This window comes from Populus nigra, chromosome 1 (assembly GCF_951802175.1).
Source record: "Populus nigra chromosome 1, ddPopNigr1.1, whole genome shotgun sequence".
Classification (NCBI taxonomy): Eukaryota; Viridiplantae; Streptophyta; class Magnoliopsida; order Malpighiales; family Salicaceae; genus Populus; species Populus nigra.
Genome location: NC_084852.1, coordinates 13682236 through 13708457, shown reverse-complemented (window position 1 = coordinate 13708457; position 26222 = coordinate 13682236). Strand labels below are relative to the sequence as shown.

Below are 26222 nucleotides of genomic sequence, written 5' to 3'. Positions count from 1 at the left end.
TTCAGGGCCCGTGGGATTAGTCGAGGTGCGCGCAAGCTGACTCGGACACCCACGTTAAACTAAAAAAAAATTATGAGGTTGATTTATCTTATATAGCTTATGTTAGGTTTATATATTGGAGCTCCTTTCACTGTGTGTTTCAGGTCGCATAGTCTATTCGTCAAGTATGAAATTCTTGTACAAGTTTGAACTATAATATATTAGATAGATCCAGTCCTTCATGAGCGAGTGAGAGATGTTGGTTACTGGGTTAGACCTGGTCCGCCCAGAATAGAATGTGCTTAGTCTAAATATTTAGAGGAGTTACTAAAGGAATTAACTACTTCCTCTACTTATATATATAAAGTCATAGCCCATATGAAGACATAAGTTTATACTTTGAAAGAAAATAATTATCTCTATCTCTTGTTTCATCTTTGATTCTCTGAATTAACTTGACAAGATTTATAAAGATGTTTGTATTATGAAATATCTTTTTAGTTCTAGTAATTGAAGTGTTACTGAAACAATTGATCTATGGACAAGAAACTGAATTATCATGTCACTAGTAAATTTCATTTAAATCTATATAACTTATTAAAAAATAGATAAATATTAAAAATAAAAAACAAATAAAATAAATCTAATACATTATTAATGTTAATGCGGGAAGAGATAATTTTGGTTAGGAAATGTAATGATAAAATTTATTTGAAATGTTATTAATTTTAATGACATAATTAAATATAAAAAAATGATTTATGTTACCATAATCAACTAATTGTTTATTTGGAAATTTAATATAAGCTACTTTTTAAAAAAAAATTGAATACATCAAAATAATTTTTATTTTTTAAATTTTATTTTTAATATCAACACACAACAAAAGGCACATTAAAAAATAATTTAAAACTACAAAAATACAATTTTTTTTAAAAATCCACAATAACAAACACTAGTAAATTACATTGTTATTATCAACGCAACTCAGTAAAATATATTATTTTTTTTTATTATGGTAGCTCTCCAAGATTTTAAAAGCTGTTTGAAAATATTGTAACAATTATTTTTAAATTTGTTTTTTGAAAAAACATCAAAATAATATTTTAATTTTTAATACATACATATATATATATATATATATATATATATATATATATATATATGTATTGAGAACCTCACCCGACATGATGTAAGCCGTCAAATCCTTCATGTGTTCCCCTCACGGAAAAAGCGAGTAGCCCTCAACTTTTGTGTCTCCGAATAATTTCATGTGATTCGAAACATTAATCAGGAGGAGGAACCACACATTTCTTATTCAACGGCCACAAATTTGATCATCGCCAACAGAATGCACGCAGCATCGATTGGGAACGCGGTGGAAATTTGGTTCCACAAAGAATTAAATTTTTTAAAAAAAAAATTAAATTTTTAATATATTTTTATTATTTTAATATACTGATTTTAAAAATAATTTTTTAAAAATAAAAAAAATATTATTTTAATATATTTTAATACAAAAATCATATCTACCCTCCCAAACAGACCGGATAGCTCTACTCTTTTACTACAAAACAACTTATGACTCGCTCCACTGGTCAACTAACACTACACTGAGCTTCACTTAGCAAGACATATACAGTCATAGGAGCTAGCAGCAGTTGCAGTTAGCAAGAAAGCAAGAAATCATGGGTTTCTCCATGGGCTTGAACTTAGTGCTTCTCCTAGCCATGGTGGCCACCAACATCCTCTCCCTCTACCATCTTTCCTCCACTCTTCAATCTCCCAAGCCCCCAACTCAACAACCAGTCCCTGACCACCTCCTCCACCAACTCAACACCATACGCGCCACCATCAGCCATCTCACGCGCCACCAACCACCTTCCGTTACCCCATCTCCCACCTCTACCAAACCCTCCATCCCTCAAGATCTCCTCCTTTATTCACACCTCTCACCTATAGCTTCTTCTTGCCATAACCACCCTGATCTTCTACACAAGTACATGGCCTACACTCCTTATTCTCTTTGCCCTCTTGACTCTGATCTTCTTGCTGAGTCTTTAATCCTCCATGGCTGCCACCCTCTACCTCGCCGTCGATGCTTCTCCAAAACCCCACCAAAACCTCCATCTTCTCTTCCTCGTAACCCTTTCCCTTCCTCGTTTCTTGACTCAAATGTAATCTGGAACAAGTATCCTTCTTGCAAGTCATTTTCTTGCCTGGCCAAGAAAAGCCCAGGTCTTGGCTTTGATCTAAACACTGAGATCTCCAAGTTTATGACTTACAAGACTGAGTTGGATCTCCCAGTCCCACAGTTGCTACAAGTAGCAAAAACAGCCAATTCTGCTATTAGACTTGGTATTGATATTGGTGGTGCTACTGGTACTTTTGCAGCTAGAATGAAGCAGTACAATGTGACTGTTGTCACTACAACAATGAATTTCAATGTGCCCAATAATGAAGTGGTGGCAATGAGAGGCTTAGTGCCACTTCATGTGCCATTGCAGCAGAGGTTGCCGGTTTTTGATGGGGTGGTGGATCTGGTCAGATGTGCGCATGCAGTGAATAGGTGGATACCTTTGACAATGATGGAGTTTTTGTTTTATGATGTTGATAGAGTGTTGAGGGGCGGTGGGTATTTGTGGTTTGATCACTTCTTTTGTAAACGAATGGATCTTGATAAGGTTTTTGGACCTTTGATTGGGAAATTGGGTTACAAGAAGGTGAAGTGGGCAGTTGGGAATAAAACTGATGCTAGTGGCTTGAAGAATGAGGAGGTTTACTTGACTGCACTTTTGCAAAAGCCTGTGTCAAAATGAGGATCAGATATATCTCTTGAGGTAACTTGCTTAATGCTTGTTCGTTAAAAATGCTTTCTTGAATGGTAGCTTTACTCTAGCTCCTTAATTTATTAGGATGTGGGAAAATCTAGATAGTTCGGAATATCTAAAAGAGGATGCAGCCTGATTGCATTGCACCTGAATAATGTAGCTGTGGTTTGAGCTGAAAATTGGAACCCAATAGGGATACCACTGTTGTAATATTTGTTTGAAATGAACTGGCCCATGGTGGAAGAATTGTTTGAGAATCCAATTTCCAAAAATGAATTTGATCAGTGAAGCCCTGAAATTCTTTTCTTCACCTATAGGATGTGTCTTGCTCATAAAATTATCCCAGGGAAGAATTTGGCTTTTGCCAATATTGTGTTCAATTTGTTAAGATTTGGTCCTGAGCATTACATCTTTCACAAATTGCTGCGTGACTTGCATAGGAAAAGCTCATAATTAGGTGTTGATTAAGATCCTTTACGCATTAGTCATGACAACCAACTAACAAGCAAATGTTTCACGAGGTGTTGATGAAGATCCTTTGCTCACTAGTCATGACAACCAACCAACTGGAAAATGTTTCACATAGAAAACTTTTCTATATACCCAATGTTTTGCTCCCTTCCTTCTCATGCATCCTGTGGATCCCATATGAATATGAAGAAGAGATCGTAGTGCACTGGATCTACTCAGTATTTTCCCTGTTGAATGTATCTAAAATGCTGCCATAAAATGAATTGTTTCTATCCTGTCGTTTTTTACCCTACTATTACAACCAATATTTGAACTTATGGAGACAATCCTACTTCAAATTTTGATTTTCCATCTGCCATGCCTTTAGGGAATCACTTCAAATTCTTGTGAATGTAGCTGCGTGTCCACCATGGAGAATCAAAGGCATGATTTGAATTCTAATATGATAACACTGTAACAATAAGCCTCTGTTCAATTCCATGTATTGAATTCAGTACTTCATTCAAATGTGAGAGATTATGAATAACAATTTTCATCATCATTTCTATTCAAACCATGCTGCTCTTGGTGAAACATCCTTGATTTTCTTAAAAGACAAAAAAAAGTGAGATGATCAACTCTAAACTCTCTGCAATGATGGTCGTAAGAGTTGAGTATGTTGATATCTACATTTCTCTCCTTACCACGCGATACCTTTTTCACAATAAAGTAATTATCTCCTAAAAATGCATTGCTCGTGTGATCAAAGAGTATATGTCATTGATTCCCTTAACCATAATGGATTTGGTTTTGGTCTTGAAGAGGCTTGCGCTTGGGGATGAGTTCATTAGAATTATGATGCATGACAAATGGACAAGCAGGAAGGAAAAGCATATCAGGAGTGTTATGAGTTCATTAGAATTGTGTGCATAAACAAAGGAAACCGTGTTTCATGCTCTTCAAGTCTGGTGTAAATGCAGGTCCAGATATTGAATCTAATTTAAGGCTGCTTGCAGAACATAAATTGCTTCATTCAATCATTTCTGTACAAACACATCACAACTGTTTATACTTTGTATATCTAAGTTTTTTGACAACAGTATTATTTCATTAGCCAGTCATTGATTCAAATTGATTGGAATTTTTTTAATTAATGTTCAGTGGTTGGAAGTCTTGACCATGTTGCCTGGATTTATGAATAAATGTTTTGCCTGTTCAGACTTCAGACTGTAAGTTGGGTCAATTTATGTTATTTATTCAGGTATCATTGTCAGATCTTGTCAGCTGATTGATCAGGGGACACAACAGACAACCCTTTTCAAGATTAGATCTCGTTTACATAGAGGATGCATTTCTTTGCCTTAGCAATGAAGCAAACATGGTTATTGGCACTAATGTGGATAAAGAGCAAAGGGGTGCCGAAATGCTGTAAAATAATAGAATGGAAAAGGGGCATACTGATTCAGGAGGGTTATTAGCAAATTGCGGTGAAGGTGGTGGATTTTCGTTTGTTTTTGGATTCGTTGTATGTTATATATATTCAGTTGAACTGTTCAGGAATGAATCAAGAGATCGAACATATCTTTTATGCTGGCAATCAAATCTATTATGGTAAATTTATTGAAAAAAGTTGGCTTTGTGCATGTGGTATCCAAATCTTAAGAAAAAGAGCTTGGAATCCATACAGGCTGAAAAGCTAGGTATGGAGCAATCAAAGGCAAGGCAAGAGGGTTCGGATTTCTGAGCTTGTCCCAATAATAGATCATGCGTGCAATAGATTGTTGCTGGTATTCCACATCAACTTGATTAAAGTAAATCTGAGATGTATTTATATATCCTAATTCGTATCGCAGGTCAGAGCAAGATGTTAAACGAAGAACCTCAAGCAAAAGCAAGAATAGAAAGAAACAAAAAAAAAATAAAAAAATCAAGATATACAGCACAAAGAAATTTCAAGATTTATATGAACAAGGGGATCTGCTAATGACTCGACTGCAATAAATATCAACATGGAAAAGAAAAGAAAGAAGTGTGGACTTGAAAACTTAAATATCTATTAATTCTTACGGAAGGAAATCATATAGCTAGTTGTTTCTGAGATGCTATCTACTGATTAAGGAGGTTTGTCTCTTCTAAGTTTAAATTTTGAAATCAACATCCAGAAAATATACCATGTTGTTGAAAATCAGCTAGAAATGATTTAGGTCTAAGTTAACCTGATGATACTCTCATTCGTTCTAGGGCAGAGGATCTTTGGCTTTTGGATCATTCAATCCTGGCCTCCTCCTTTGGAGCTTGAAGACTCGACTCCTGTGAATTCGTAGGATGTTAGATTCTTTCAAGTGGACTGTGCAGAGGAAATATGGGATTGGGATGTGATTTTTGATGTTTGATAACGTTGTCCTTAAAACGTGTCAGTTAGTAATTGTTAAATGAAATGTTCTGTCCGGAAGGCCATTGAACAGAGGATAGAGCTTGGAAATGTCACGTGCTAGGCACATGATTTCACCTAACCAACATCATATAAAAACCTAACCTCGGTTAACAAGAGGATCCAATTTTACCCTTGATTTGTTCAAAGATTGATTATGCTGAATAATTTTGTCGAGGAGCTTTTTGCAATTTGACTAATAGTATAGGACCTCACATATTTTACTCAAAAAAACAATTGAATGCAAATCTAGCCATTAACCCCTCCAAGCATATTTGTTTTTACCATATAAAATTGTTTTTTTAAAAAAAAAAATTATTTTAATTTATTTTTTTATTTTTAAATTATCTTAATGTTCTAATATCAAAAATAATTTTTTTAAAGTAAAAAATATATATTATTTTAATATATTTTTAAAACAAAAAAGACTGACTTCCCTGAAACACGATCTAATTTAATTGTACCTCCTATTTTGTTTGGAGACTCGGGACTGATAGTGCAGGAAGACGCATTTTGGCCCCTTTTTTTCCAGTTAGCGACACGTACAGAAAATCAGCTTCAAATAGGGGAGTGGACGGTGTAATCTTTAGACCAGTCATTTAATTGAAAAGCTCAACCAACTCAACTTTCATAGTATTTGGTATTATAATAATAATTATTATTATTTTAAAAAATATTTTTACTCGAAAATAAATTTGTGTGATAACCTTCCTCACTTGTACTGCTCATTTTCCGTTCTAACAATCTTCACAACATTTTGTTTGCTGGTTCGTTATCCACATTAATGCCAGTTTGGGTGTGATAGAAGGCACGGGCATGACCTTGTAATGTCCACTAATTTCAGAGAAATGTCCACTTCCATGAGATGAGGCAGATGTAATGCTTAGTCAGAAAAGTAATAAAGAAGTGGACTGAGACAAACAAGAATCCACACAGCAAAAATAGTCCAGTTCACTTTCTACAATGCAAGTGGAACTCAAAACCAAGGGAGCCATATAATCATCGCCATGAAGTTGGATTTGGGGTGGGTTTTGTGGTGGTGGTGGTGGGTGGAAGGGGTTGCAAAACATTAAAAGAGAAGATCATATCGGAAAATGGGGGACACTTAAAGACATGCTTGCATAGCAAAAGCGCGATGAATCCCACTGACAAACCCTGAAGTTGCAAACCTCTTATACAACTCAGTCATCTTTATCTTTAAGATTGTGTATACAACTACCACGATATATGTTTGCAAAACCTCTATGTCACCAGTTATGCAGAGCTAGATTCAAAACTTAAAATCTCTTAACAGAAACCCAGAAAAAAAAGGCTTTCCTAACATCTTCAGATAAGACTATTAACGAAAAACCTGAAGTCTCAGTTGTATTTACAACTCAAGCAGAAGCATTCTTTCTCAGTAGGTGATGCAGGTTAAGCCCATTTATCTTAGCAGCAAGTATGAAGTCATTTTCCGTTAGTCCACCTGTGAAAGCATGGATCATGATTAGAACTCTATTTTGGCAACAAACAGGAACTTATAAGAAAGAAGGCCTATGTGGGACCAACTTCAGCACAACTTCTGATGTTTCCCACAGCGAGATTCTTTATTGAACTTTACTAGATTCTACCATCAGAAGTTCAGAGTCCAGTGTGGTTTGCCTGCTTGGGAGAAATTCAGATGCATCTTTGGGTGCATGTCAATCAGAAATATGACACAAATGACAAATCACTTTAATAAATGAGTAGCTATTCTGCATAACCTTTTTCAGCTTTGTTCAGGCACCTAGTTTCAAGAGGAATTAAAAGCAGAAAATATAGCTCAACTCCTAGAAACTTGCAGAATTGTCCTTCCCCATTTGTACAAGCACTTCACTTCATAAGCACATAATACACTCTCTCCCAATTCATATAACATCATCAGTTGAGAGATTGAGAAGGTAGAAATCTGGAAAAGCAAAATCTTCATATTTGTGCTCTATTTAATTTCATGGCATATGATGTTACTAAAACTGCAACAAGAAAGCAGCAGAGAAAGAGGTAGAGATAGAATATTTCATCTAGAACAAAGAGAGAAAGGAAAGTTCTGAGAACATGGCCTATGTGATGAGAGAGTAGAAAGCATTGGATTCATCTCTTGCATGTAAATACGTAACAGAATAAATATGAAAAAAAAGAAGTCATGTGATTGACAAAAAGTTCTCACCCACTGCATGAGTCCATATCTCAATTGTTATATTGTTCCATCCAACCAGATGAAGATCTGGATGATGACCTGCAATGAACATATATTGTTACTCGTATCTGTAAAAAAAAAACTAAAATTTTCATGTAAATATTAAACATTGGCATTTCATATATCAGTAACAGTGAAAGCCACCAGCAACAAGTACATACCTTCCGTTTCAGCAACGTTCCCAACAAGCTGGAACAGTTCCAGCCCTTTAGTAAAACTCTTTACTTTCCATGAACGATTCAGCTTTAGTGTACCATTTTCATTCACCAAATTCCACCCAGCAACCTAAGAAATACCACGTTGAACAGCAGGTTGCATGAAGAACTAAAAAGCACAAATCAAATGGCAAACCTTCAACAGAAATTCAGTTGCACTTTCTTCAGTCATGGCTTGCAGATCCTTTGAGTTGCATGGCACACACTTCTTAGCAGCCAGATCTATCATGGCAAGCAAACTGTTTCAAATAACAAGAATAACCCATATCCAAAATGCAAGCGGTTTGTGTAATAAAAAAAATGCCATTAGCACCAACAGCTTAGGGTTTCCAATAATAAAATTCACAAAAGCAATATATTGTTAACCACATGGTTCAAAGATTGCATGCTCTTGACAAAAGCATCCTACATGAGGATCTTACGAATAGCATGTACTGTGCTGCCAAATCAAGCACTACAAACATTTCTTATTCAAGAAGAGTATACAAGAAAATTTACTGAACTCCCACATTCCCTACACGCAACAAAGGCACCAGGGAAAAGAGCAATTCAAATCTCGAAGCATGATCCAGACAAAGCAATGGTGGACAAAAGACTAATGACAAAAAAGTATTTATAGTTACTTCAAATATAAATGTTTGTTGAGAGAGAGAGAGAGAGATTATGGTATATACATACACACACAACCAATATACATTTTCTCTTTCTGTTTCATTTCTGGTTCTAATATTTGCTGAGGTTATATAGAAGGCCACTTTTCAGTCAATCTATATGGACTTCTTAACAAGATTCATCATTTTAATGTCTTTGACTCTTTGTCAAAGTTGACCTGGTATATAATGATTTGAGTAGAATGAAACAAATTTCTGTTGAGGCATTCATCGGACCAAATAGTTCAACCTCCCATATACAATGTAATAAATTAAATTAATAGATGGGGGGGGGGGGGGGGTGTTTGAAGGTAGCTTGCAAGAGATTTGAGAATTTTGCATCCTTAGGTCGCAAGCTTGAGCAACGGAACTCCACCCTTAACTATAGGCTTGGTTGAAAGAGAATGATTTTAATTCATTTCTTTTTTCCTGTTTTGTGAGATAAGCAAGTAGGAAAAAAATCCAAGTCATAAAAAAAAGACAAAAATTAGCATAGGTTTGCATTTAACTCATGCAGGAAATTAGTCACAGTTCATCACGCACCTCTGCTAGCACAAAAAGTTCTAAATCTGTAAATCAGGTTCCTATTTGATGACTCTCCCACATGATTCCAACGTATCTTTTCCACTTGAGTACTGAAGCTGTACGCAAGAAATTTCTTCACACAATAAATTTATTTGAAAAAGAGGGTTGAGGAGAAACTATGTTTACTATTATATTTAAAACAAAGGAAAAATGACTAAACAAACCCTCTATCTACATTTATAGATTGCTCCCTAGTTCTAGAAATTATATTTTATATCCTCGGTTTAATTGGTTTACATGTTGCATATATTTTGTACTAAAATTTATGCCATTAATAATCCCTAACAAAAAAAAAAGAATTAAGATTCTCACAAAAACTGCCACTGATGTAATGGACAAAAGAATTTACACCAATCCCAAGAAACAAGCTTTTCACATATTCACAACCCAATCAAGAACATCTCAAGGAACACCTTAAAGCATTAGACGTCACGCATTTTAGCTGAACTCATGATTGATGTGAGGAGAACTTTCCAGTTTGAGCACAGAACAAAAGTGCTTAAAGGACAACTTGATGTAAACCGAAATCGGCAATAAATTTGATACAAACAATTGTTGTTGGGCTTGAACAATGTCAAACAATAGCAGGAAGATGAGGTCGCTTCTCTCAGCAGTAGAGCTTCTAAAGGAATAAAAGATCATTGCAAAATTCCTCACAAAATCTAAATACTGTCCAATCAAAATCGTTCATTTCACTCATTATTCATGTCCATTTAAAGGTTTGCAGCAGAAACCCAAAAAAAAAACAGTCTACCATTAATTGTTACACATCGAAAGTAATTCAAGTCTGGCATAAACACAAACACTCATCAGATAACATAATCGATTAAGGTATTTAACACCATCTGTCCTAAAACGGCTCAGGAACAATGAAGAGGGTAAAAATTAACAGCAAAGAAACAGTCGGGTCCTTCTTAGAAAGTCCAAAATCCAAGTAAGTAAGAGCAGAATGAAGAAAAAACAAAGAATCAAAGATGGATTACAGTACCGTCCATGGTGACCTCCGAACAGGATATGAGACAGAGTTGCTAATGGCACCTGAAAATGCATCGCCAGGAAGTTATTACTGAATGATAGAGAGAGATGGGGAGAAAAGAGGAAGCGTAACACACCTGAGGTTTAGAGGAAGAGAAGAGTGTAAAAGATAAGAGCCGAGTCGCCATAATTTATTCGTATAACGAAAGCAAGCCTAGACGTAGCTCTCTGTGTTTTGCTATTGGAGGAGCTGTTTTTGTTATTGACAGACTGAAGTTAATTGAATGATATATTGATGGAAATGAATTGAAAATAATAATAATAAAAAAAAAAATCAAATTGTAAAGAATAATAATAAAAAAAAAACAACCATCACATTTCAAATTCTATTTATAATTTAGTTCTTCACTAGGTGTTGCGCTGGGTTAGACTAAAAACAATTTAGATGTAAAAAAACATTCATGTCTCTGAAATTTATTTTTTTATATTATTATTAAATTTAAAAAATTTTAACCCAATTTTTTTAAATTATATTTTATTTAATAATAACATAAAAAATACTCATGAATTTCAAATTAACCTAATAGCAATACATTTTATAAACTAAAACACATTTTTTAAAATAAAAATTCATTATGATCTTAAAAGCAAATTCCAAATAAAATATTCAAATAAAATCTTAGTAATTTGTACATGAATGAAGGAGAAAATATTGGTAAAAGTGATAAAAATGTATTAAAAATATTTGCATTGTTTCTTAGCCCCTCAAATGCTTCAAACTAAATAATATAATTGATTAGTGATTTTTATTTTTTTGTCTTTTTGGCAAAATTTATAAGGAGAAAGTGGTGTTGGTCACTTCATATTCTTGAATTTGACCAATCCGAAGGAATTCTTCCATTCAAGTTTTTAGCTACTCTAGATTCTCGAGATTTTTTTTTATTAAATGGGTGTCCGAACCAGTTTGTATGTACCTCGACTAATCTCACAGTTCTTGAAGTTAATGACCATATAAACCTCCAGTGATTATCATATTAGCAACCACAGAATTCAAACTTGAAACTACAGGAAAGTAAACTTATTTTCATTGTTTATAGAATTCTAATTAAGAAGGGAAGGGAGACAAGGAAATGTAAGAGATTGAAAAAAAACATTGAGATTGTGTTATATTATATACAAGTGAAATTTCATCTTTTAATTATTTTTTAATATTTTATTTGATTTAGGATATAAAGTATAATTTCTTTAAATAGAGTGAAAAGGTAAAAACACTATCAATCTTAAGATATTTTTTTGTAATTATCTATTATATTTATATATAATATAGTTTATATATGAAATAATATAGGCATTCAAAAATTAGTGGAGTAAAATAAATAAAAGAATATTTTTGTTTTCAACTTTTTTTTGTCATAAAAATATACTCTTAGTTCAATTCGATTGATATGGGTCTATGAAACCAATGTCTTATGTTCAAATTCTACAAATTATGATTCTTTTCATTCTTGTTTTTTTTGTAAAGAAAAAGTTTTTAGTGAAAAGCTTCCATAATAATCTTAATTTAATCTCTTGTGGATTAAACAAAGGATAAGATAGAAAAATAAGGTATGAATTAATCAAAAATCTAATTGGTCACCATGATACAATTATGAATAATTTAACCAAAATAATATGAATTAGACTTGAGACAATTTTAAATAGAAAAAACTTCAACATTTCAATTTGTTTGAAAAGTAAAAAGGAGGTAATTATGAATTATTTATTCAATTAATTTTGAATAAGTTATATCTTATCAGACTAATAAATAGAATTAATTATAGTTACAGCTATGAATAGAAAACCAAAATAACTTATTATAGTGGGCATGAATGAGCTAAATAAAGTATTTTTTTATTCATATATTTGTAAAATACTTTTCTACATTCAATTTTTTTAAAGGGGTTGTCATTATTTTTTTAAAAAAAAAAAGTCGTTTACTTGCATAAAACCCAACTAACATTGTTATTATAACACAATTTTGACTTCTTTTTAAATGTTTTTTAGAAATTAAAAAAAAAAAGGAATTCCAAAAGCACCATGTTTTGATGCATTTCGATCATTTTACGCTCATTTTGTAATTTTAACTACTTTTCTCTTATTGATGTCCCTTTAGAAAAATAAAATTTTAAAAAATATATGTTTTTAACATATTCACGTTTATTTTGTATTTCTTGATTATTTTTCCTATCAAATTGACATTAATGTTGTTTTTTAAAAAAAAAAACAAAATAAATAAAAATAAAAATAGGGAGCAAAATGGATAATGGGCTGAAGTAAATAAAAAAAAAACAAGAGAAAGAGTGACCAAAACAAAATTGAGATACTTGAGGACCAAGTAATTGAGAGAAAATGACAAGAAAACTAAACTATAAATAGAGAACAAGAAAAAACTAGAAAAACACTATTCATCATGTTTTTCCTTCACACTCTTCCAAAACCTTAAGCAAAACCCTAGCCACCATAGGAGGAAGCTACTAAAACAAAAATTGAGAGAAAGTGAGCTGAGATTTAGTGAAATAAACCCTAGAAGAACATTATTCATCTTCTCCCACTTTTTTTTTTACAAAACAAAATACTTATAGTCTCATCTTTAATTATCTAAAACTAAAACTTCTCTCTTAATTTCTCTTATATATAAGCTTTATTTTTTATGAGATCATAAGCATTCTCGTACTCTCTGGACCCTCTACAAAACCCCTCAATCAATTAAAGCCAAAAACCCTTGTATTGTTGTAGATTAAGGAAAAAAAGAAAATAATCACTAAAACTTTTCTCTTTAATTCTCTCTTCTCCAGCCTTCAAACAAGGCGAGACCACTACCATTCTTCTCCCTTTGATGAGTACCATATAATCATTTAAGTTCCATAACCTAATGATTTTTATGTGAGCATCTAGAGAGAGAAAAACTAAAATACTAGAGAGAAAACCCTGACCACCGGACCTTCAATACCTCATATCTCCCTACCGGATAGTGGTGACCTATACTTCCACCATAAAAAGGTGGATCAAGGAGTGGTACACTTTACGAGCCCTTTTGTGCATCAATCAAATGCTGGTGGAGTGTGCAATGACACATCAACTATTACAACCCTTTTGAGCAAATGTCAGACATACACTACCACTGTTTTACCCTTACCATCACTATTCTACTAGCTTTTGGTCCACTTTATCCACCCCTAAAAGGTCTATTTCAAACTGTAAATATTTTTTGAATAATTATTTTGATTTATTATTGATTTTGAGTTGTTTTGTGATGAAACTGTTAGGTTTAAATAAACTTCAAGATTGAATTTGTTTGTGTTTTCATCATGATATGTTTTATAAAAGAATGTGCATTGAAAATGTATTTATTGTTTTTTTTTGTTTATATGCTTCTAGGTTGAATCCCTTAAAGTTTGCATTTTGCTCATGTTTAATATTTTTTGTCATTTCTTATTATTATTTATACATGAGCTTGTTTTCATACAAAAGAATAATATTCACACTCATGCATATATTTGTATCAGGTTTTATAATTTGTTTATAAAACTTATTAAGGTTTCAACCCATATTAAAAGGCTGATATTTCAATGTTTGTACAAATTTCTCATATGGTTCTCAATCATATTTGTTTATTTTTCAAGAAATAATTTTTCAATTGTCAATATGTTATTCACCTATGATACTTAAAATAAATAAACTTATAACAAGTCATTATTTTAGATGTTGATTGGGAGTAACACTTACATCTTGTAATTTTATCTTTAATAGTCAAAATTTTCTTTTGAAATGCATAAGTGAACACATCCATCAACAATTCCTAATATAAATGAACTCTTAGAGGTCATTACTTTTAGGTATCAATTGAAGGTAACAAGGTGATTCATTTAGGTATTTTGTTAATATTTTATCTTTGAATAAGTCATTCACTTGATGTGATTGTGTATACATGAGTCTTGTTAATCGATGTGCATAACCACTGATTTGAAGCAATACCCTAAAATTGAATTGCAAATGTGATTGTTAAACTTAGAAAAACACCTTGAGGCAAATGAATCCATAGAGATCATTATCTAAACAAGTCTAAAAATGAACCTTCATGTCCTTGAATCCCACTTCCAAGTAGATGAACCCATAAAAGTCAATGCTTTGATATTCAGGATAGGGGTGTAAAAAAATTATTCAATAAAATTATAAGTAAACCTTGGTATTATTGGATAAATGAAATTTAACAAGTCATTATACATGGACCATAATTACATAAGAAAAGCCTTTAGTGATAATTTTTCCTGGGACTTGGGTTGAGTTCAATAAGTATAAGCCTGTACAATTATTCATTGACATCTCTTGATAGACTATTACTGGTCATAGGTCTTGATCAAGAGTAGTTGGTTTTAGATATGTCAATTCTCCAAGTGATTGGGGAATAACAATAATAGCAAAGTCCCGTAAAGGATAGGCTCGAACATCCATCCAGGGTTTAAGTCATTGCAGTGGACCTATTATCATCCATATAGATAGACCATTGATACTAGGCACAACAAATCATTTGGAATAAAAGACAAGTAACAAGACAAGTTACCTTAGGTAAAATGCTTTAGGATGATAGTGTCTTTCATTTAGTATAATCAATTCCTTACCTTAGAAATTTAAAAATCAATCAGGGTTTCTCAGTGATCATAATATTAGGTGGCGACTCTCTTTCAACAGAAAACATTTGAAAGACAATAAGTCACCACTATGTCAGGCGTAACAACTATGGTGGTTAAAAATTAAGGTAAAGTTTTTTCTTTAGAAGCCTATTTTACCTAAAAACACCTATATTTTTTAGGCAAGATGAGGTTCAAAACCACCACCATCAAACTCTTCTTGTCAAATAGAACTCGATAATACTAAGATTAATCTTTTTTATGGTCAAAATCAATGTTAACCATTGATTTTCTCTTATCCCAAAATTTGATGATTCATTCTCTCTTCCCTTAAACCTAGGAACTAAAAAATAATTTTTTTGGATCTAAATGGAGATTTGAAAAACTATAAGGACTGTTAAAGTTGAAAATGAAAATAGGAGGACAAAAATAAATGTTTTCTTAGATTTTTTGGCCGTGAGGTTTCTATGTGTTTTACAATTTTCATTGAATTTTTCTTACCTAAAGATTTTTGACAATTTGGTCATAAAATTGGACATAAAAGGCTGAAATTGAAAAAAACATTAAGGATAAAATTGAAGGTTTTTTAAGGGTATTTTTCACTACTATAGTAAATTCCCTAAGCGCTTTAATATATTTGACAATATATTTTTAATTTTATTAAATTCACAAAAAAATCGATTTCTTATTGCTTTTATTAAAAAAATATATTATAGTTTTTATAAAAACAATTGCTTTGACTTTCCTAATGCGATAATATTTTTCCTTTATCATTTCACAAATCACACTTTTCATGTCCTTACTTGATTTTATTTTATTTTCTTTCCTCTATTTCTCTTCCTTAAATTGGTTGAAAACCATCCATCTGCAAAATTAGGCAAGGCATTTGTTTGATAATATAGTGAAGGTTAATAATGTCATCAATAATTTGGCAGAGACCTTTAATAACTGGGTAGGGAAATATAGAAGTTTCTCGACTGTATTGTTACTGTAAAAAAATTAGGTTAGAGTTAATAGCTAGATTTCATGATAAGTTTATCCAGATTGCTTGTTAGGAAACAAAGACAACTTCATATGTAAGGAAGGTGCTTAATTAGTGTGTTGAGAAAGTAAGAGACATGAGAATGATTCCAGCAAGTGCAAATGAATATCAAGTATATGAGGGCCAAACTAAATTATATATTGATTTAAAGCAAGGACATTGCTCATGTAGTGAGTGGATCATGACTGGAATCCTATGTCAATATGTGATGACTTGTGTGTATTATAAGAGAGTTGAGTTGGAAGATGTATGTAGTTCCTATTACATTATATAAATAATTACAAAAAAAAAATACCCTAAGATGGTGCATCCATTACTAAAGATTGATTTAAAGCTTAAATAAGGAGTCATAATTACTTTACCTCCAAGAGTAAAGAAAAGTATGTGTAGACCAAGTAAAAAAAATGAAGACAGAGAATACCAACTTGGCATAATAAGAAAAAGGGCATCCACACTTAGGTGCAATATATGCAAACAATATAGACATAATTCTAGGTGCAATATCTGCAAACAATATAGACATAATTCTAGGACATGCTTAAGAGATAGTGTTGACTAAATTGCAAGTGGCAATATTCAAGGTTGAAATAAAAAAAATTAATTAAAAAAAATTTAAACTTGTCAAGCCCATGAACCAAGTTAATTAGCTAAACTTGTGAATAGGTCCATAGACTTTATAAAGTTTAATAATATAAATTTTCCTTGAAACTTTTTTTTAACTATATAAGAAAAAATTAGATGATAAAAAAATCAAGTTTAATTAAAAAAATTATCTCACCAAACTCGTAAACCAGGACAACTCGGGTTACCTTAGCAAACCCGCAAACCATGCTAACTTTATACAAAGGTAAAATAAAAGGAAACAAATTATAAAGTCAAATTCTCAATCATCCCAATATTAAAAGATGAAATCAACAAAAAAAATTGAAAAAAACTCATAACAAAAATTCAAAAAAAAAAACAAAACATTGTGGATTACTATTGTCATTCCCAATGTAATGTGTATTGATGACCAGTGGTTTTTTCACACCCTTTAATTTTTATTATTTTATAAAGTTTAATAACATGAATTTTCTCTAAAACTATTTTTTTAACTATATAAGAAAAAAAAACTATAAAAAGTCAAGTTCAATTAAAAAAAAAAAGACAACTCATCACATTCGTAAACCGAGGCAACCTGAGTTACCTTGGCAAACCTGTAAACCACGTTAACCTCATATAAAACAAAATATAAAAAAGTAAATTATGAATCTAAATTCTCAACAATTTTAATTTTAAAAAATAAAATTAAAAAATATATATTTGAAAAAAATCATAACAAAAAATAAAAAACAAAAAATAAATAAAAAAAAGAAAAAATTGTGGATTATTATTGAAATTCACAGTGCAATGGGTGTTGGGTGAGTAATGATTTCCTCACATCATTTAATTTTGTTACTTTATAAATTTTAATAAATGATTTTTCTCTAAAACTATTTTTTTAACGATATGAGAAAAAAATAAGCTATAAAAAAGTCAAGTTCAATTAAAAAAAAAACTCCACCAAACCCATAAACTAGGGTAACATGAATTATTTTGACAAACTCGCAAACCACGCCAACCATATAGAAAGATAAAATAAAAAGAAAAAAAATTACAAAACTAAATTCTTAACTATCTTAATATTAAAAAATTAAATTGATAAAAAAAAATTAAAAAAATTATAACAGAAAAACAAGAAATGGAAAAAAATATCATATGTTCAAACAAAATTAAAAATAAAAATGAATATAAAAAAAACACTGTATGATTTGTCTACAATGCTTTCTCGTATACTCTAGCTTTTCTAAAAAAATTTAAATTTTTAGTTATTTTAATATTAAAAAATAAAAACAATAAAAATAATTTTTTAAAAAAAATATAACAAAAAAAAATCATGTGATCAAACAAAAATAATAAAAAAACTAATATATAAAAAAAATTATATCAATTCATAAATTTAGATAAAATCTATAATACTTTCTCTACGTGATTTAGCTTATCTTTTACTTTTAATGAGGCCATAATGAGGCCATACTTAGTGTCTCTCTCACCAGTCACCATAGCCCTGCTTTACTACTACTTTCTCTCACGAACGAACTGGGAGATCGGTTTCCCTTCGAAATTTTGCCAAACCACAACATGGTCAGTAACTTTTCTCTCTCTTTCTTTCTGAGCTATTACTTTCTTTAATACACATGCAATAATAGAGAAAATTTAGGGTTTCATTTACTATATTAATTTCTTGTTAAAGATACACACATTTATGCTTGGCTATACATGGGTTGTGCTTAGTTTTTGCTGTTTTGAATCATTGATTCTGCATATGATCATTTCTTTATATTTGGTTTTGCCTCTTGAAGCCTAATTGTGATTTAGAGTATTTTACTTTACAGAGATTTTTTTGGCTTGCATTGCTGCTAAAAAGTGGAACATCCCGTTAGGGTTTTGGAACTTCTGGCATGACATAGCATTGAATTACAAACTGAATTGGTGCATTTTGGGATCTGGGTTGTTTTGAGAATTTTCTTCTTAAAGTGCAATGTTGATTGTAGGAGCTGTGCCCTTGCGTAAAAAATATCCTTCTACTGGATTTTGAAGGGAAGCGTGTGGCTTCCAAGTATTTTTGTGATGACTGGCCAACTAATGGTGCCAAAGAAGCTTTTGAGAAAGCTGTGTTTAACAAGACTCAAAAGACTAATGCACGTTCGGAAGGTTAGCCATTTGTCTCCTGCTTAAACTACTCTTAATGACTTTCTTTTTGCGTGTTTGTAAGCGTTTAGTTCATGCCCTGGGATTATTTTCATTATGTATGAGTTCACCTTCTGTGCTGCTTGTGTGGGGTTGGCTATCGCCCATGGCATTTCATATTCTTGCTGGTTAGATCAATGAGAGAGTAATATACTGTGCTCTTCCTGGTTTTTAATTTCACTGGTGCAATAAAAGTTAAAAAAAAAAGGTAACATGTAATTTTCTGTTGGCACTCATGGAGCATGGTTGAGGTTTCTTCTTCCAGGGGCAATACGTTCACATGTTTTGCAAAGTTCAGTTGTTTGTGGTTTACTGAATCTGTGGCATTGAGTTTCTTGACCCTTTTAGTGACAGTGGTGGGGGCAACACATTGAAATGTTTTGCACAGTTCAGTTTTTTTGCAGATTACATATTCTTGTTTGTGAACATCTCCTCACTGCCATATTCATGAATTATGATTATCACTACTGGTTGGCTCTGCTCAATTTTCTGTTATCACAGCTTTTGTATTAATATCTTGTGACCTTGTCTACAGTTGAGGTAACAATGCTTGAGAACAACATTGTTGTTTATAAGTTTGTTCAAGATCTACACTTTTTTGTTACTGGAGGTGAAGAAGAAAATGAGGTCATCTTAGCCACAGTCCTTCAAGGGTTCTTTGATGCAGTTGGCCTTCTCCTTAGGTTTTTGCTATGCCACTTCGTACCTTGTTCTTCCATACATTTTTGTGCTGTCAGTACAAATCGCCACCCTTTCTGTTATTTAATTTCATATCCATTTTAATCATTCATTGTTTCAGAGGCAATGTGGAGAAAAGAGAGGCACTTGAGTATCTAGATCTCATCCTGTTGTGCATTGATGAAATTGTTGATGGCGGGTATGCAATGTGCTCTTCTTATGCAAATGAGCTGCTTATTTTTTTCCTTTAGCTGATATGTAGTTTGTTTCTTCTTTTCTGTCATTATTTAAATATGTCCTTTAACCTGGTGAACTCCTGAAAGGGAAACGTTGGATCCATGGATAATCTACTTGTCATAGTAAATTTGTGGAAATAATGTTAAAAAGAATTGGATCATTAATGATAGCCAAAGCTTCACTTTAGTTCTAAAGTTACCTCAGTTTCATCCAGAAATGTTCTCAAACAATTTTGCTACGTATTTTTTACTCATTTACTTCAGAGGCTATCTCTTATCAGGCTATCTCTTATCACCCAGAAATAACTCTTGACACGTCCTGATGCAGTATTATTTTGGAAACCGATGCAAATGTCATTGTGGGGAAGGTTGCAAGTCATAGTACAGTTGCTGAAGGATTGTCTGAGCAGGTATTGCTATTCCAGCGGACTTCCTTTCTTCCAACCTTGAATTTAGAAAAATATAGAGTTGTTGGGCAAATTGGTAATAGTTGCTACAGTATGTACTATAAACTTCTGCTTTCTTTGCAGACATTCTCACAAGCACTGGCAACTGCACGGGAACATCTAGCAAGGTCCCTTCTTAAGTGATAAGTGCACCAGGAAAAAGGAGAGGAAAATAGAGGGTTCTTCTGTGTATATATTTACTTGCTTTGTAAGCACCAGTTTCTCAAGATAGTGCCTCCTTGATGTAATCAACTCAATGGGCGTCGATAAGCTCGTCTGACTTGATCATATTTTGGTTTGTGTTGCTCAGACCTCTGTTTGGTCGAAACTATTCAAAGAAAGTATAATTTAGGCAAAGAGGAGCTTTTAAATTACTCAGTCTTCGAATGAATGCATGTCACCTGTGCTCCGTTGTTGCAGTAAGTGATGCTTAGCAGCAACGAGTGTTTTAACTGTCTCACTTCACATCACAGTCTATCCCGGTGTCTATATCTGTATAAATAAATAGCTTAGTTCTGAGTTTGATACCTTCTAAACTCGAAGGACCAAGTGGTAATCTGCCAGCTTGTGTTTAATTTAAGTCCATTCTCAAGTTATACCAAGCAGCCGTGCTTGCTATCCAAAGCAGTTTCGTTTGTTTCACTGTGCATGACTTGAAGTTGCTTCTTCATGTCTCGCATGGTCGAACTGCAGGTTAACTAATGTCAGATAACCAGTATTCTTTAGCATCCTCGCGGGCTAGAGGGCTTTTGCATGTCTTTTTATAAAATAATCGGTGCCCATCATGCAGCAACTTGTCTCCTATATACAAGCTTGCTCAGCTGGAACGACACCCAGACTACAAGGATTTAGCAATGAAGCTTCCAAACTTGCATGTGGTTGCAATTGCAGTTGGTCGTTGCTAAGAATTTCAAAAAAGCTCCATTGAAGCCATGGGCATTAGGCTTTTCAGAGGAACACACAGCTGCATGAAAAGGTGGTGATCCAAATATAATTTTACCACAGCGACGACCTATATATAAATGAAGTCCAGCCCCAACTGTACTCCATAATAGAATCATAGAAATATATTCAACAAGATCATTTTTACCCAGTAACAATGATGATAAAAGTGGTAATGTCTTAATTAAAAAAAAAACCTTCAGAAGATATATATCTGATCCAAGGAATTACATAAGATCTCTTTTGAGCAGGAAGCATTGGTTGGTGCGTTTTTCTTCCATGACTTCGCTCAAATCTAATTTACTTTCTGTCTGCAACTGAATTACATAAACATATGCATTTACTTAACTTTTTTCCTAACAAAAAAGTGAAGTCACCGATGACTTGGAGTCATTGTAACAATCACCTTGAATTAGCATAATGTCTTCATTGGATGAGAACATAATCAACATCTTCTGAGAAAATATCTCCAGAAGTTGGTGGCAAGTTATTGCGACGCATGGTTTTACGAACTTGGGCATGAGTCTCTGCTTCGTGCTGGAACATCTTTACTAATTCTTGCAGCTCCAACTTTTTTACTTGAACCTGCTCTTCGGTGACTGGCTTCTTCAGTCCAAGGTAAAGTAACCCAACAGCAATCAGCACCAATCCTACGAAGAGGAGGATGCCAGTAAATAGAGCAAATGCATATGGTGTACCAGATGCTCCAGGCATCCCATCAACATTGATCCCAAATAACCCAGTGATGATAGAAAGCACAAGACCACAGCCTCCAAAAACAGCCAAATTATGGGTTACACGAAGGCTTCTATCCTGCATAAGAGGAGAAAAGAAATGAAAAACGAGGGATTTCTCATATCAATCCAGGAAGAAATGAAGATATGATCATATCCCCCACAAACACATGCACACACCCTCCAAAACAAACCTGCAACCATGCCCGAACAGTGCTTTGTATAACATCTTGAATAGTAAACAAACGACCTCGAACAGCTTCTTGCTCCTCTATCATTTGTCTTGTACTCTTTCTTATTTCCTCTAGCAACATTCTTGCTGCATTTCCCCTCAAATGATGTAGAAGCTCGAAAACAATCTCCTCTCTTGCGTGGAGTGACCATTTCACTCTGATAACCTGCAAATGAATAGCCCCTGGTTTTGGTACTAAATGGAACAAACATGCATTCCCTTGGGAAGTGAGAAGTAAGAAAATATGCCAACTCCGAAACAGTGGGATTTTGCTGGCAGATACTTTTATGGACCACCAGGTCTTAAAAGTGCCATCTGGATTTTATAATTGCCATGTCTAGACCAAGGAAGTTTCAATGTCTACATATCATCAGATCAAGATTTGCTCGTCAGTGCAGTGAGCATGACAGCTGTCAGATACTCATGAAATGGCAGAACAAGCACAAATATACAATGTATATATACAAGCGATAAGACAGAAATCAGAATGTATATGCATAAAAGAGTTTCAACAATTGGAACTACCTGTCTTGACAACCTTCTGATTTCTTGGTTCAAGATAATACTGAAGAGACTCATATCTTCATAGTTTCTCCTGTTCATAGCAATTTATATAACAAAAATTATGTATGATACAGTAACAAATCCAAGTTTGGAAAAGTGCACGTGTCTTTTCAACCTGTTCACAAACTTCAGCTCAATCTCATCTGCTTCCCCGAATATAGATTTTCGAAACAGCCTAAAAAATTAAGAGATGAAAACAAAAACTTGAAGTTAGAAAAAGAAAAGGATACATAATATATGCTAATATCCGTTATCTTCTCAGAATAAGTTATTTTCCTAAAGACAGTGCAGGACAAGACACGGGTGAGTTGGTACAGAGAAGTGATTTGAAGACAGTTGTTTTGTAATAGAAAGTAGGAACAGAAAGGAACACATGACATGATACAGTTTTGCTGAAGTGCTAACGGTAAATACTTGTTCTTTTAATCATGCATTTTCATTTTTCATCTGAAATATAAGAGGGAATTAGTTTTGCTATCAGCAAAAAAGAGGCCAGGTTCTCAGATATATTGCATGGATGCCATTGGCCTGCAGATGGTGCATTTGTCGTCCAAAAGAAGGGAAAAAATCGAATGGACAAAAGCATGATTTCAAATTAAAATAAGCCATGAATATGTAACATAGTTTCAGTGGTTTCCATTACCTATCATCCCACCTAGACATCCGACTAGCTAGTTGTGCAATGACCTCATGCACTGTTTTTGGACCATTACAGCCTCCAAGAAAAAGAAGTTCCTGACCAAATCGGGGCACCAAAGGGATGAATCAATAATCAAGTGACTTGAATACTTAATTAATAACACTTGTTTCAGTACTCTAGTCCACTTGAAAACTCCCGAGTCATGAATAAACCTGAACTTCAGTGATACCCAAAACATTCACTCTTGACACATGCCCCTTTATGTGCAGTGCAGTTACAAGAAAGTTTTGTGCATGCCAGGAGCGCAGTACAACAGGAATGTCATCCTCATCAACAAATGGATCGCCGGCGGATTGTCCCAAGAGCTCAAACAGCAGACCTCCAGCAACCCTTACTGGGACCTAGATAGGAACACAAATCATGACAATTAATAATAATCAAGTAGAATGTCATGGAAGAAAAACTAGGAACCTATTAAAACCTTTTTCTTTTTTTACAAATTTTAATCAACTTCATATAAATATAATGAAATACAAATTCATGTAGTCTGTCATGTACAGACATCTCTTGGATCCAACAATTTTCACTTTCTTCCCTTAAGCCAAGGACCCATTCTTCAACATTACATGGATATACAAAATACGTGAGATATGATAGGCTATAATTTACACTGCACAGACACATAATTCATTCCAGGTTACAATTTACAAAACAAGAAAATGACACAACACTAAACTTATCCAAGGATGAATCTCAGCAACTTTAACATAAGATGGATTATATGCCTAGGTGAGCACAAATACTACATTTTCCCTTGGACATAGGCTGGAAGTTCAACGTCTTCCCCTTCCTACATTTGCATGATTGCATCTATTCAACTTAAGGGAAAACTCCCAGTTCTTATGTTGTTAAAGTGGTTTCTTCCTCAACCTCTGCGAATTGTAGAGTGTAGGCCCTTGGCATAGACCATTGCTGCCTGGGCATTCTATTTAAGGATTCAGATTTTAATTTAAAATATCTATCAACTAGCCCTTTTATATGAACTCCTTTCCTAATAACTGCCATACATTTTCTCTCAGAAAAAACCACAAACAACAGTACAGAGGAGTTGAACCTGGAACCTCCAAGTTTTTATCCAGCAGTTGCTCTATATACATAGGTTATGGTGATAGTGACTGTAACATGCTCAAACAAGATAGCCTTATATTCATGCTAGAAATTATATCATGAACATAAAAATTTAGAGAAATTAAAATAAGAGGAAAACATTACACTAAAGAAACAATGGGTTACTTGAGAGAGAGGAGAATGACGAATGTGAAGGTTCATTTTTCTCATAGCTTTTATACAATAATTCAAAGAAGGTAATATCACAGTCACAGTCACAGTCACGTATGATGAACGTTTCAAATAGGCCAGTCACCAACAGTTTTCCACTACACAAACAATCCAGGCCCCCTTTTTTCATGCCACATAAATTGACCTTGGCTAAAGAAGCACAAAAGGGAGTTCAAGTATTTTAAGCACCACCCATCCATGTTAAGGAATAGCTATAACTTGAAGTACAAAAGAAACTATCCACTACCTCATAAAAAAGGTGCTTCATCCGCTCACTGATGAGTCGACTTTCATCTCTCAAAGCTAAACTGATGGCAGGATGCAACCACTTAGCATTGTTGAGCCATGCCTGGACAGAGGTGTGACTTGCGGCGACATGACACCACCAAGTAGGGCCCGCTGGACGCTCCCAATAGGGAGCTGCTAAATCTGCAACAGTAGGACCGAGTTCATCATCCGGCAACCCTACTTGCTGTGTTGGCCAGTCAACGTCAATTTGCACAGTTTGGACAAGCTGAGAAATCCTATCCCAGCCAACGGGTATCCAACGGCCATCCTCATGTCTGTCCTGTCTTGATGGGAGGATCTTCTTCTGAGCATCAGAAGAAGGGGAATTGCGATTAACAGACGACGATTCTAATAAATTGCAACTCTCCTGTCTCTCAGGCATTCCGCCATCCTTTGATAACTCACTATTAACTGTGTGTCTGGTGCTAAACATGTTGGAGGAAGAAGGAGCTGTGGTTGAGGGAGTGGATTTGGGAGTACGCCTCGGAGAGAATTCAAAGGCACAAATAAGTCCATCTGTCCAAACATCACTCCCAGGCATAACATCTCTTCCGCCGTTACCATAAACCTTGCTCTTGTTTTCTGATTTCATGATTTCATGCACCGAAGAGGGATTCTCAATCATCATGCTGCTCTGTTCCATCTCTTCTTCCTTTCTTTTCTTTTCCGACTCATCTGTGCATATTCAGATTTCAACTGAAAAATGACATTAACCAGAAGCATCACAGAGAGGAGATGTTTAGGGTAAGGGTGAGGGACAGGGTGAGAATAAACACCGACAAAGAGCTTGGGAGGGGGCGAGTCTGATTGCTTTTGCCGTCCGTTTCCCATCTTTTCCTTTTGCCCAACGAATAGGGCTCTTAAATTAAAGTTAAAATCACTGTGACCGCAGACACTCGGGCAGTTAAATTACGTTTTTGTCCTCCGTTGAGAAAATTTGATGGCCTATTGACCATCAAAAGTGCAGAGCACATGCATCATCCAGTCTTTTTCTTATTTATGTTTTTTTTTACAGTAGAAGACGTTTTCGAGATCTAATTCCCATTCATAAAGTTATTGTTGTCATTCATTGTTATTGTTGTAGTTCTTATTATTATTGTTATTAAATTATTTTATTATAATTAATATTTGTTTATTTACTGGAAAGTAATTTTATTTTGAAGTGAATTATTTTTTTGATGTTTGATATTGTAATGAAAAATAAGTTGAAAAATACTTATTAGTGTTTGATTATATTATGGAAAATGAGTGAAAATAACTTATTAATGTTTTATTTTTCTCAAATTTATTAAAATAATAAGGAACAAATCTTATA

The 26222-nt window shown here is 33.6% G+C and overlaps 4 protein-coding genes across 7 annotated transcripts; 2 read left to right on the top strand and 2 right to left on the bottom strand.

The window, feature by feature from the left end:
- The first annotated feature begins 1548 nt into the window (after nt 1-1548).
- Nucleotides 1549-4709, top strand: LOC133673326 (probable methyltransferase At1g29790). Of its 4 annotated transcripts, none has more exons than XM_062094073.1 (2): nt 1549-2819; nt 4535-4709. In XM_062094073.1, the coding sequence occupies exon 1, from the start codon at nt 1668-1670 to the stop codon at nt 2796-2798; it is 1131 nt and encodes a 376-aa protein (XP_061950057.1). In that variant the 5' UTR covers nt 1549-1667; the 3' UTR covers nt 2799-2819; nt 4535-4709. The 4 variants fall into 4 exon arrangements, with proteins under 4 accessions (XP_061950057.1, XP_061950061.1, XP_061950052.1 ...); XM_062094077.1 differs by lacking the exon at nt 4535-4709 and adding an exon at nt 4083-4410; XM_062094068.1 differs by lacking the exon at nt 4535-4709 and adding an exon at nt 3649-3834.
- Nucleotides 4710-6813: 2104 nt separating this feature from the next.
- LOC133697082 (pterin-4-alpha-carbinolamine dehydratase 2, mitochondrial-like) lies at nt 6814-10594 on the bottom strand. The gene is made up of 7 exons (XM_062119430.1): nt 10469-10594; nt 10345-10394; nt 9315-9412; nt 8258-8343; nt 8068-8191; nt 7877-7945; nt 6814-7156 (listed from the first exon to the last, which is right to left on the bottom strand). Exons 1-7 carry the CDS (start codon nt 10517-10519, stop codon nt 7068-7070), a joined length of 567 nt encoding a protein of 188 aa, XP_061975414.1. The 5' UTR covers nt 10520-10594; the 3' UTR covers nt 6814-7067.
- A 7461-nt stretch (nt 10595-18055) lies between these two features.
- Nucleotides 18056-20543, top strand: LOC133698404 (coatomer subunit zeta-1-like). The gene is made up of 6 exons (XM_062121313.1): nt 18056-18203; nt 18614-18773; nt 19345-19492; nt 19609-19686; nt 20052-20133; nt 20254-20543. Exons 1-6 carry the CDS (start codon nt 18201-18203, stop codon nt 20311-20313), a joined length of 531 nt encoding a protein of 176 aa, XP_061977297.1. The 5' UTR covers nt 18056-18200; the 3' UTR covers nt 20314-20543.
- Nucleotides 20544-21269: 726 nt separating this feature from the next.
- LOC133670092 (uncharacterized) lies at nt 21270-25761 on the bottom strand. Its single transcript, XM_062090552.1, has 7 exons — nt 24867-25761; nt 23494-23682; nt 23285-23376; nt 22757-22816; nt 22603-22672; nt 22040-22243; nt 21270-21924 (listed from the first exon to the last, which is right to left on the bottom strand). Exons 1-7 carry the CDS (start codon nt 25548-25550, stop codon nt 21538-21540), a joined length of 1686 nt encoding a protein of 561 aa, XP_061946536.1. The 5' UTR covers nt 25551-25761; the 3' UTR covers nt 21270-21537.
- Between the last annotated feature and the right edge of the window lie 461 nt (nt 25762-26222).

Excerpts from the sequence above, each read along its gene's own strand:
- LOC133673326 (XM_062094073.1), top strand. The coding sequence starts at position 1,668 with ATGGGTTTCTCCATGGGCTTGAACTTAGTGCTTCTCCTAGCCATGGTG.
- LOC133697082 (XM_062119430.1), bottom strand. The coding sequence starts at position 10,519 with ATGGCGACTCGGCTCTTATCTTTTACACTCTTCTCTTCCTCTAAACCT. Across the intron at positions 8,344-9,314 it reads AACTTTTTGTGCTAGCAGAG|ATCTGGCTGCTAAGAAGTGT; the intron begins GTGCGTGATGAA and ends TTGCCATGATAG. Across the intron at positions 7,157-7,876 it reads GATATGGACTCATGCAGTGG|GTGGACTAACGGAAAATGAC; the intron begins GTGAGAACTTTT and ends ATGCTTTCACAG.
- LOC133698404 (XM_062121313.1), top strand. Across the intron at positions 19,493-19,608 it reads GCAGTTGGCCTTCTCCTTAG|AGGCAATGTGGAGAAAAGAG; the intron begins GTTTTTGCTATG and ends TCATTGTTTCAG. Across the intron at positions 20,134-20,253 it reads CTGAAGGATTGTCTGAGCAG|ACATTCTCACAAGCACTGGC; the intron begins GTATTGCTATTC and ends CTTTCTTTGCAG.
- LOC133670092 (XM_062090552.1), bottom strand. The coding sequence starts at position 25,550 with ATGGAACAGAGCAGCATGATGATTGAGAATCCCTCTTCGGTGCATGAA. Across the intron at positions 23,377-23,493 it reads TGGGTATCACTGAAGTTCAG|GAACTTCTTTTTCTTGGAGG; the intron begins GTTTATTCATGA and ends CGATTTGGTCAG. Across the intron at positions 22,244-22,602 it reads TCAGAAGGTTGTCAAGACAG|GTTATCAGAGTGAAATGGTC; the intron begins GTAGTTCCAATT and ends ATTCATTTGCAG.